The sequence below is a fragment of the Megascapheus bottae genome, chromosome X (assembly GCF_031878675.1).
Source record: "Megascapheus bottae isolate mThoBot1 chromosome X, mThoBot2.hap1, whole genome shotgun sequence".
Taxonomy (NCBI): Eukaryota; Metazoa; Chordata; class Mammalia; order Rodentia; family Geomyidae; genus Megascapheus; species Megascapheus bottae.
This window is the reverse complement of record NC_143547.1, coordinates 74522457-74535404: the sequence shown is the minus strand read 5'-3', so window position 1 is coordinate 74535404 and position 12948 is coordinate 74522457. Positions and strand designations below refer to the sequence as shown.

Here is a 12948-nt window from a genome sequence, read left to right as displayed (position 1 = left end):
GCATGATGCACCACATTTTTTTTCTATGTATGTGGTACCGAGGAATCGAACCTGGGTCTTAGTGCATGCTAGGCAAGCACTCTACCACTAGGCCAAACTCCCGGCCCCCACATTTTTGTTTATTAACACACTAATTGATGAAAATGTGGGTTGTTCCAATTTGTCCCATTATGAATAATTCTGCTGTGAATGTTTTTTTTTGCCAGTCTTGGTCTTGAGCTCAGGGCCTGAGCACTGTCCTTGGACTTTCTCAAGGCTAGAGCTCTACCACTTGAGCCTCAGCACCACTTCCAGCTTTTTTTCTATGTATGTGGTACAGAGGAATCGAACCCTGGTCTTTGTGCATGCTAGGCAAGTACTCTACCACTAGGCCAAACTCCCAGCCCTCTGCTGTGAATGTTTATGTATGAGTTTTTCCCCTTCATTTGCTTTTTCTTTTCTAAATTTCATTTTATTAACGTGATGTACAGAGGGGTTACAGTTACATATGCAAGGTAGTGAGTTTCCCACATTTTTATCCTACTTTCCCTCCCCAAGTCCCTCAAGATGTAAAGTTCATTTCCAAAATATTGTATTGTGAATATTGCTGTTGCATTGGTTCACCCTTTTTGTCCTTTGTCTCACCATTTTGTTGTTCCCTTCCTTCCATAATTCAGATAAACATATACACAACACACTGGGTACCAAAATCAAATACAGTGACAACAGGGGATACACCCCTGAGGAGTAGAGAATGAAAGAAAAATTGTACCTTCACATGTGTGGATATGTGTTTTAATTTTCTTGAATAAAATTACCAAATCTTTAGGAAATTATGTATTGACTTATTGCAATATTATTTTCTAAAGTACCATTTTTTTCATTACCATCTTCACTGTGAGGGTTTAAACTTCTCAACAAACCTTGCAGTACTTTTACTAACTCCTTTTTAATATTTCTATACTAGTGGTTCTTTTTGGTATTTTCATATAAATAGCACATATTTTATACACGATACTGTACAATATGATGTTTTGATAAGACACACTGAAATCATTACTACAGTCAAACAAATTGTATCCAGTTTTCTTTCATAGACACTATTTCAGTGTGAGGAAGTGAAATCTATTCTCTTAGCAGACCTCCAATAAACAATATGACATTTTTTTGTGGTACTGGGTTTTGAACTCAAGGCCATTTGCTCTTTCAACTGATACTTAACCACTTGAAGCATACACCCACCCTTCCCTTTTGCTGGTTATCTTGAAGATGGACTTTTGCACACTTTCTGTCAAAGCTAGCTTTGAACTGATATCTTCTAGTTCTCAGCCTCATTCAGTAGCTAGGATTATAGATATGAGCCACGGGCACTTGTCTCAAAACAGTTTGGTTAACTATTAGGTTGTATAGGAAGCATGTAGATTTATTCATTATGTTAAGTCAAATAAGTTTGTCACAGAGAAAAATATTGTATAATCTCACTTAAATGTGAATTTTAAAAGAGTGGAATACCTAGCCAAAGAGTAGACAGGTGGTTAATCTGGGCATGGTGGCTCCCGCCTGGAATCCTAGCTACTCATGAGGCTGAGATCTGAGGATCAACGTTCAAAGCCACCCTGAGCACAAAAGGACCTGAGACTCTTATCTCCAATTAACCTGTAGAAAGATGGGAAGTGGGGTTTGGCTCAAGGGTAAGGTGGTAGCCTTGAGCTGAAGAGCACAGGGACAATGCCCAGGCCTAGTTCAAGCCCCATGACCCACAAAAAAAGAGTAGATAGGTGGTTACAGGTACGTAAGGTGGAAGTAATGGGGAAGTGATGATCAAGCCCTAAAAAGTTAGTGTTATAACATCAATAAATAGTATTTGTCTTTGGTTTGCATTTGCCTGAAGGAATAGGATGCTGATATTCTCATTGGTAATTTCTACATCTTCTTTGAAAGGAATTATTCAGATCCTTTGCCCATTTTACATTGGGTTATTTATCTTTTTCTTACTGTGTTGTAGGAGTTATTTATATACTTGAGATTTAAGTTATTTAACAAATACTTGGTTTGCAAAGTATTTTCTCACATCCTGTGCATTGCCTTTTTTCTTTCTTGGTGATGTCCCATTAATCTTTTTTCTATGATTTATGATTTTGTTGTATATCTAAAAATTAGTAGTTAGATCAATATTACACAGATTTACACATGTAAGTTTTAAGTTTTTTTTTTGCCTGTCCTGGGCTTGAGCTCAGGGCCTGAGCACTGTCCTTGGACTTTCTCAAGGCTAGAGCTCTACCACTTGAGCCTAAGCACCACTTCCAGCTTTTTTTCTATGTATGTGGTACCGAGGAATCGAACCCGGGTCTTCATGCATGCTAGGCAAGCACTTTAAACCACTAGGCCAAACTCCCGGCCCCAGTTTTAAGTTTTTGAAGTTTAAGCCTTTTTATATTTGGGCATCAGATCCATTTTGAGTTACTCTTGTGTATGGAATAAGAGTTTAAATTCATCCTTCTGGATTTAGTTATCAAGTTGTCTCAGGGCCATTTGTTGAAAGATACTTTGGATTTCTGACTTCAGTGATAATGAGAAAGTGAGCATAACAAAAGGATATGTTATGAAACATATGATATAATGCTTTGGACAACTTGGATATCAAGGGTTATTGAGATGTAGTAGTGGAGATTTTCAGTAGAGAGATGGATTTACATTGAGTTTCTAGAGCTTAGATAAGATATATGGGCTGAAGATGACAATTTTAGAGTTACAATAAAGTTGGGAACTAAATATAGTGTGAATAAGACAGATCATGAACATATCCTGGACAACAGTCACATGTAAGGAACGACTAGGGTCTGAAATGGGAATTGGAGAACTTGAAACAAGGAAAGACAATGACCAGGTAAGAATGGTGACAGAACCAAAAGATGATGGTTTCAAGAAGGAAACTAACTTTTATTGGATGGGCTGTGTGTCTGGGAATGCCAACCCTGCTGGAAGGAATCAAAGAATAAGCATAGTTAATAAATATCTGGCAGAGTCTGATAGAAACCTTGAGGAAAAGCCTATCAGTTGTTCTGGGTAGGGAAATTCAATTTAATGGAAATATCAATGTGTTCCTCATTAAAAAATAAAACATTGAGAAAAGACTTGAAGAAAATGAGTGATGAAAATATGGATTTTGAGGGAAGATTGTTCCATCAAAGGACATAGGCAACCACATAAGCTCAGAGACAAACACAAGTTTTTGTGGAAAAGCAAAGCAACCAGTATACCTAGAACAGAATGAGAAAGGGGCAGAATTGAAGAGAATATAGTAAAAGGGCAAGAGTGGCACATGCATACGGAGGCCTCTATAATCATTAGAGTATTTTGACTTTTGTTTACTGTTCTGTCAATGATACAAATCAATGTACAAAAAGGCAGTAGAGGGGCTGGGAGTGTAGCCTAGAGGTAGAGTGCTTGCCTAGCATGCACGAAGACCTGGGTTTGATTCCTTGGTGCCACATATACTGAAAAATCCAGAAGTGGCACTGTGGTTCAAAGACAGAACACTAGCCTTGAGCAAAAAGTGTCTAAGGACAGTGCCCAAGCCTGGCCAAAAAAAGGCAGTAGACTGATTAAGAGGCTATTACAACAATCCAAGCAGGGACAAAGATGGCTTGGTGCAGATTGATTGTGGTAAAGATAGTGAGAAGTGAACAGACTATACACAATGTGCGTGCATGTGTGCGTGCGCATGTGCGCACGCACACACACACATACAATCATATAATTTCTTCTTATTTAGCTTCTTTGAAGTGCAAATTAAATATGATATATCACCTGATTTTAGTTTGGGCAGAGCAGACTCACAGAGGACACTTCCTCTAAACAGAGCCCTCAAAAACAGAAGATTTTTATTTTTTTGGTCAGTCCTGGGCCTTGAACTCAGGGCCTGAACATTGTCCTTGGGCTTTGTGAAGGTTAGAGATCTACTCCTTGAGTTAAAGTACAATTTCCTGCCTTTTCTGTGTATGTGGTGCTGTGGAATCGAACATGCTAGGCAAGCACTCTACCACTAGGCCAAACTCCCGGCTCCAAGGCTAGATTTTTTTTAAAAACTACCATATTGTAAAAGGAAGCTCTCTTTTCTACTTTGGAATCATTGGCTTCAATTCACTCAGAACAATGGATATAACTGAAGGTATTCTATTCAACTAAAACTTTTTGAAAGATGAATAGTAATAATAGCTATTCTTCATTGAATATTTACTATATGGAAGAATATACATACTGATAGGTTAACTTTTAATTATTTACAAACTTTGATTCATTTACCCTTGTTAAAAATAGAGAGAATTAATGCTTAGAGGGATATAGTTGTTATACAGAGGGATTTCATTGTACTTCAGATCTAAACTATTAATTCCAAAGTAGGCTTAGTGGAATCTGTAATTCAGATTTAGTTGCGTTGAAAGCACGTGATCTATCTAGTAAGTTGAAGTAAAAACAAAAAAGGCTACAGAGCTAGGGACTGGAGGCTCACACCTATAATCTTAGCCACTCATGAATGAGTTTGACATCTGAGGACCGTGGTTCAAAGCCATCCGAGGCAAGAAAGTCTGTGAGACAGTTATCTCCAATTAACCACCAAAATGTTGGAAGTGGAGCTGTGGCTGAAGTGCCAGAATGAGTAAAAAAGCTAAATGACAGTGTTCAGCCCCTGATTTCAAACCGCAGAACACACACACACACACACACACACACACACACACACACACACACACAGGAATAAAGCTTGCATGAAAGTACAGTGAACTTAGAATTAACATTTGCTAAAATATATTATCCATTTGCAGAGAAATGGTGTGTATCCACTGACATGAAAACATATAATCACACACATATATACTTTAAAGGGAACACTATGTACACATTACCAGCAGTAATGATAGAATAAGCCTTCATCTTGAGTGTTGTGTGTTCTTGAGTTTTAAAGACTCAAGTATTTCTAAGCCTGACTCCAATGAGTGCATTTAGCAGCTTTCAATGAGTTTTACTGACATGTAGTCAAATTTAGAAGTGATTTTTTAAAAAAAGTTATCTTTAGAAGAAATGTTCACAGTTCTGGACACATAGCAGAAGCCCAGTAAATGCTTTTTAAAGGAATGAGTGAGTGGGTGAGTCAAGATTCTTAGCAATGTTCGTTTGGAATCTATATGTTCCCTGCAGACCATGAAACCAGACAGAAGATTAAAAAATAAAGGTTATGCATATGATTTTATATGTTTAGAAATTTCCATGCAGAAAAATGACAAAAATAATTTATTGTATGTGTTTTATTTTTGTGGTTTTCTTTTGCCTACCTTTGAGATCAACCAGGTTTTGCTCTGCACTAAACACAAATATTTGCTTCTTTGATCCCTTTCCTATAAAGTCAAGATAGAGAATCTGAAGCTGGGTGTGGTGGCTCATGCCTGTAATCCTAGCTACTCAGGAGGCTGAGATCTGAGGATCCAGATTCAAAGCCAGCCCGGGCACAAAAGGACCTGAGACTCTTATCTCCAATTAACCTCTAGAAAATGGGAAGTAGGATTTGGCTCAAAGGTAGAGCTGTAGAGCTGAAGAGCTCAGGGACAGCACCCAGGCTGAGTTCAAGCCTCATGTCCCACAAAAAAGAGAATGTGAGTTATTGATTGGCAAAGTGTGCAGGGTATTTCCTGTATTGCTCATGAGGCTGGGTACTCTATTGCCTCCATATCTGTGAGACAATATTACCCGAAAATCTGTGAAGTTGGTTAAATGATTAATAATAAGGGGTTGGTAGGAATATGACAGAAAAGAGATGCCCAACTTATTGATGTTTGTCATTTTATTTGCAATACTTTAGGTCCAAGTTTCAAACTGCAATATTTTTACACTCAAGACACAGTCATGCACAATCCATATTTCAATTTTCTATTGCTTCAACCACAATTTAAAATAACAATAACAGAAATAAAATTCCTTAAACGACTGGATGCTGAGGTCAAAAGGATGGAACCATACCATCAGCAAATCCACAAAGAAATAACTTACTTAAAAATCAAACAAAAGACCATAAATATCTTTAATCCAAAGTTACAGAAGAATTTTCACTACACATGGGTTTACAGATAACATCTTGACAAAAATAACGTACAGCCAAATGAGATACAATTCTGATAAACAGTGAAAATGTAGATCCTCTTCAACTTATTTTATCTGGATATTGTGAGTCTAATCCCAGTAAATATCAGTACCGTTATGATCTGGCTCCTCACGGCTGATAATATTGAGATTTAAAATTCAACCCTTTAGTGGTTGTAGGATTCTGTGAAAGATCTTAACATCACTAATGAATATAGTATATGCAGGTTCATAAAGCACACCACACATAAGCACACACATTGAACTTGAATTTTGTACTTAGGGCTGGTTGGCACTCTGCTGTAGGCAGGCAATTGGGACCATCCACTAATCACTTCGCACTTTATTCTCTTTCTAGCACATGCTCATTCAACTGTGCCATCACCAACAGAGTTGTCATAAGGAATGCTATCATTGGTTCCCAACAAGTTCATTTGTCAACACCTCCGAAAGCAAAAGACATGCAATTTTTCTTTTCATTTCTCTCTGCAATTTGTAAGTGCTTAGGTCCACTCTTTGTAGTCTTAGCCTGTGAAATGCATTAGTTCTGCCATCTTGTGCCACTTCAGGGTTTAACTCAATAAGGTCTAGCACTGTTTCATAGGAAAGGAGAGACCCAAGTACAGTTTTAGTCTACCAAATGTGACAATGTATTTCTGTTCTAGTAGCAAATACTGGCCACAGCGTAATGAAAACCAGACTTTACATACATGGAGTATAAAAAGAAAAACTGGGTATGCTCAACAGTTAAAAGACATTAAAAGAACAAAATAATTTAAAATAAACTAGAAGGCTGCCACAAGGTTTTTTAAATCAACATTTCTTAGTATTATATCCACTTCATTGACTTGAGTTTTTCTATCTTACATGGTTCTATTGTGTGTAAAATAAGAGACCCAGGTCTATGCATGGGATATTTGCCATCACTTTATCAGCTTTGTGTTTGCAAGGCAGTCTATTATACAATATCATATTTTAATTTTTGGAAAGACCTTGGGAAGTAGCTAGTCTGATATCCACATTTTACGGATGAGGAGATAGCCGTGGAAAGGTTGTGACCCATCCAAGGTCAAATAGCAAGTGAGTTAGGAATAAAGCCCATGTTAGAATTCAGGTACTCTTCCTAGGGCATTATTACTTGCACTACATCTGAGACACTCTGTGAAATTGTGTCAATTTCCTCTTAGGTACATAATCAGGTGAGCATAGTACCTGCCTTACCATTGACGTTATGGGATAGCATTCACTTGATGGCAGCTTCTGAAGGAGACACTGATGTACTAACCAGATCTATAGGTCAATCTTTCAAATTCAACCAAATTAAGTGGCAGTAAATTCTGCAAGCTGAATAGTATAGTTAGTATGCTAAGGTGTGCATGTGGCAGTGATATCTCAGTTCCCACATTTGCAGATTCACTTAGCTAATGTTTAATAATAAACAGACTATCCCAATGCAGATGAATGAGAAGTTAGGTTAGATATATTGGGTTTACTCACTAAAAGAGTCTGGATCAGAAAAGGAGTGAAAAATAAAAGCTAACCAAGATAAATATTGTAACAGAAATAAATCTTTTATGAAAAATTCTTTCAAAAGAAAAATAATTCCATTATTTCCAAGGCCCCGTGTATTTCCTTCCAAATCCACATGCAAATATATGTTCAGAATTTTGTGTTAAGTTCACTCAAAATCCCAGGCCCATTAGGCTATCAGTTTATAAACATTGAACTTCAAGTCCTATTGCTCTGAGAACTAGGAGATGCTTGCATTGTTAGCCACACCTTTGTTTAACTGAATAGTAACTGCAAATGGCTCAAAAAGGGACCATGAGTTTCAACTGGGATGTTAGGGGATAAGACTTCCATAAGAATGGCTTATTAAAAAGCCTGTGAGTTTTCTAGGTATAAGGTATGCTTTTGATGAAACTGAGTATTATTCCTGAGGTCATTACCTCATTATTGAATGCCTCAGCCAAAACTTCTTTAGTAAGTTAGAAGGAAATTCTTCTCTTTTGGTAGATGATCTTCTTTTTTGTTAAAATGACTAACTGCATGAATCACTAACTTAGCAGTACAAGAGCATATGGAGACCATCCTAATCTAAGCCAAAGTGAATAAGACTGTAATCAAATGCCCACAGGCATAGAAAATTCTAAATATTTGTTGAAGTAATTGTAACCTGTTGTAATAATTTTACTTACAAGTCACAAATTCACTTGAAATCAGCGGGGTCTGTGTATGGGTCATCAAAAGAAGAATCGTACCTAAATGATATCAAATCTGTTGGGATAAGAAAATGGTGAGAGCTAGGGATTCTATCTTTATCTTCCTTCAAAATGGTATCGGAAAATTTGGTACAACAATCCAGAAATGTAGCACTGGAACAAGTATCATCAAAGTGACTAATCAAATGGTAACACCTCCAGTCCAAAACAAGCATAACAGACACACGGATGCCATGCTAAAGCAGAGGGCAACCTGGTTTAAAGCAGAAGGATATATTTGGAATTCTAGTAATGACATCTCCCTAGCTTTGACTTAGTTAATTGTCTCCTAAGAAAGCACGTGCCATACCTGAGCGCGTGCCAACCTCAGCACCCAGGCAAGAATAAAGCTTATAAAATATTTGTAACTAGCAAATATCTGTGCCCTGCATGCTCTGGGCTCTGGCCAGAAGACATCTGCTTCTAGCATCTTTTCTATGTTTCTATGGTTTCCTTTCTGATGTTTACTCATCACAAAGTAATATTATAACAATATCAAAGAAAATTTCAGAAAGAAATTTTTTTTACATAATCCCAACACCCTAACACAACTGATTTGAATTTTCTGCGTTTCCAGTCTTGTCCCTATGCACACTCATTTTTTTGTAACATAGTTGTAATCCCTGTTTATATTATTTAAAAGTGACTTTGTAGAATCTCTCTAAGAACTGGCAGCCTAAATAGAAATAACTCATTAAGCAAAGGAATATAATTATTTACACGACTTTTGAGCTGAGAAATATCATTTATAGACAAACATCTCAAACTATCAAAACAGTTATATAGACAACAGGAAGCAATTTTATATGTCTTTTTCTTTTAGCAATGGAATGTGCTTCACAGGGGAGGGATAGATGTGAGGACCAAGTGGTGAAAAATCAAACAATGGTGTGCAATTCACAAGCCTGAAAAGAATTCGAATAACACAATTAAAGAATAAATACTTGAGTTAAATCTTTTCATGTGACTTGGCCATCCAGTAGCCAACATGGAACACAGACGCACACATATTTACAATGACACATAGACAAGATCAGCAAGAACGAAGTCATTACCCAACATGGTGACTGATTTGAGGGGATTGTATCATCCCAAAATCCGCACAGGATTATGACAACGCACCGGATCCTTGCTACGACATTAGTGTTCTATTCTTTCTTAAATAAATAATCTCTACTGTGCTTCTTACCCTCCCTGACTTTCCCACTGCCCCATTCCTATCTATCTCAGGATATTTTGAATTGGACATTCGCCTATGTGCCCTCACTATTTCAGGGCACCCTAACAACATTAAAGATCTGGATATACTCATCTTTGTGAAGATGAGTTTTACAAAATCTAAGGAAAGGGAATAAACTATTAACCATCTGATGTCCCAGTTGTTTAAGGGTTCCTTTGTGAATCCTTCAGAATTATTTTTGGCACGAGAAACAGCTTGTCTCTAATACTTATTAGAAATAGACATAACTCTCCATCACAGGGAAGGGGCTTTAAAAGCTGCTCTCATTTGAATATTTGCATATAGATATATCTTTAAGAGCAATGCCGATTGGGTATAACATCAAGTATTGGTACAAAGTGGTGGTAAACAGGTAGCTGGTTCCTCATTATTAATAAGCTGAACTAAAAGAAGAAGGAGCAGCCATTTTTTCTGAAAGACCACTGCTCCAGGGTCTCCAAAACAACAAGGAAGAAGGTCTTTACATATATAAGGGATGCTAATTGATAACTAGGACTTCCATCCAGGTGATGTAGGCTCTCTCTACCGGCAGAACATAGTCATCAAACTATTGAATTTGATTTGCATCCCAGGTATTTAATTGAATTCCCTTGCACTATGAATGAAAAAAACTTTGATTTTTAAATAAAACAGAAATTAAGGCCTCTGTCTCTCATTAGAACAGTGTGGCATTATAATTTTAAGCCAAGACACATCTTTACAAGGTATAACATAGTATGCTTCAAATTAATTTTATCATTTGATTTTCTTTACACATTTGTTAATCCCACTGTGGATATTGTCGGGGGGAGGGGTGTCACGCCCCTTCAAATTTTTATTGTCTAGGAAAATAGGAAATCTATCGGTGATATTATCTTTTAAACATAAATATGTGCATTATATGGTTAGCAGAAATTCTAAAGAAAGTGCTTTCATTGTAAGAAAACGATAGATGGATGGATGACTCAGTGGATGGAAGAACAGATGAATGAGTAGATGGATGAATATATGTACCTCACAGAGGAAATAGGCCTATAACCTTGACCTCTTTCCCCCACTTGCTGAATGTAGATAGGTTCTATTCAGATTCTTTATATATTACAAGAAGCCTTCTACAGTATAGATTGCTAGCTTTCCAATACCTTAGCAAAACAATTTTCCAGGACTTATAAAACTGATGACACACTAAAAGAGAAGCATATCCTTTTCTATGCAGACACCTTCCAGTTATTTATCTACTCTTAGAAGATTCAGGAAGTTTTATCTGTGGAATTTTCACATATATATGTATATATATTTGTTCTATATATTTTATAAAGAAATAATAGGTTTTAGAATTTTCCATAAGACACAGAAAGAATTCAATTGGATTGATTGGTATCTCTTAGTATACAATGTAAAATCAAAATTATTTTCACAGGGGCATTTCAATATATTTTTGAACATGTTTTTGCAATACAAAAGTCCAAGAAACTAAATATAAGCATACTATATTCTAAAACAGAACTTGGTACTCATAGGGAAAATGGGAACAAGCACTTGGAGATATATCTTATAAGGATTGAATGCTTACTGGATTTTTCTCTAGATCATTAAAAATTTTGAAGGTATTATAACTTGTTAAAATAAATGATTTTTAGCATAAGGAAATGTTGGTTGATGGATCTATATATCTTTTTTTTTTTACAAAGCATGTGTTCCATAGCACAGAAGAGAATTCAATTGAGTGTGTTTAATTTTGTTGACTTAATATCCAATGAAGGTTTTGGTATTATACCTGTATGTTGCCTTCCTTTTGGCTCTTAGAGAAACTCCCATCTTTGCTTAAATACGGATTCTCCTACCAGGATCTCCAAGGTGCACAACTTGGACTCGCCCAACAGATATGTCACGATTTCATGATTCACTTTTTCTGGCATCATGAAGGATAATAAGCTAGTTCACATGACAAATCAACTACCTCATAAGCATCTTTTGAAAATGTGACAGGATTTCACTATTTGAGATTTCGTTAGATATATAGTTTTTTAAAAGCCTCTCCTGAACACATTTCCTCCTCTCTGCTTTCAGAAAATGCCTTAAATGAATCCTTTTCCAATACAAATGCAAAAAAAAAATAGATACACAAACCAAGCCACCACTCTAGAAGAAGAATACAAAATTGCAAGTCTATTAGGGCATGGACTTGCACATGTTCACACAGTACTTGCTCTATTTTTTTTGTTTGTTAGGGGTTTTTTGCTTTTGTTGTTTTTTCTTTGTATTTTATTATTATTTTTTTTAAAAAAAACATTTTGACATCAATTTTTTTCTGGACATCTAATGACAATGCAAGTGAAAAACATCACATTGGGTAAGGATTTGAAGGAGGTTTGAATGCAAGAGGGACTACTCTCTAACTTAAAAACAAACACAACACTATGAAGAGGGAGTGTGCATCTTGGAGAAATCTTTGTTTCTTCAAAGTGAATGCACAAGATGAGGGGATTCACTACTGGCTCGTTCGCTTCACGGTAGAAGTGACCACTTGATGGTCACTTCAACATTGCCGCCCCAATGGGGCTGCGGTTCAGGCTTACAAATAAATTACAGAATCTGAGGGAGTAGGAAAAAAGGCTTATAAGAAGTATCTATTCATTTGAAAGTTAAAGAACTCCCCACCCCCTTTGACAGTCTTGTCTTCATCTTTCCTGCAGCAATTTTAGTTCAGTCTTACTCATGAGGGAGATGGAGAGCGTAAGGCTTGAAGTCCTAGCGGCTGCTGTTCTTAATTGCTTCCTTTGCAGCAATAATCAGAGGAGTCAGGCTGGAGAGGGGCTTGGCTAATTTTAAAAATGGATGCTGTATAAAGAAGAAAACAAATTACTCAAATTCTTTCCCCCAACCAGTATATTGCTTTACCTCTTCAAGCAGCCCTTTCTTCATTCTACTGTATTTTGTACACACAACTAAACACCATTTAATGAAAAAAAAACTGGACCCAGCTTTTAGCTATCAGATTATACCTTTTGTCTTTCAGTATCATGAAACCCTGTGGAAAAAGCCTGGCATAGCTAGAAATTCTTATGTTTCTGGTAAATGCTCCTTAAATGTGAAATGGACTTTGTGATCTTTTTTTTAGACTGATGAATTCATATGAGGCAGGGCTGGTGCTTGAAAATATCTTCAATGGACCACTAAAGAATTTTACTCTGAAACCAGTAACCTCACAATTGTGAAGTACAATGTTGTATCTCCATCATTTCTCTTTTCTGCTTTTTATACATTTTTATTTTTTTTAATGCTGGTACTGGGGCTTCAACACAGGTTCTTAAGCTGTCACTTGGCTTTTTTGCTCAAGACTTGTCTTCTATG

The 12948-nt window shown here is 36.6% G+C and overlaps 1 protein-coding gene across 1 annotated transcript in view; it reads right to left on the bottom strand.

Moving 5' to 3' along the window:
* Positions 1 to 5818: 5818 nt before the first annotated feature.
* Positions 5819 to 12948, bottom strand: part of Pak3 (p21 (RAC1) activated kinase 3) — a 124595-nt gene continuing 117465 nt past the window's right edge. Inside the window, exon 18 of the mRNA XM_090326616.1 lies at positions 5819 to 12435. Coding sequence (XP_090182742.1) covers positions 12346 to 12435 — 90 coding nt within the window. The 3' untranslated portion in view covers positions 5819 to 12345. The remainder of the gene's footprint in view (positions 12436 to 12948) is intronic.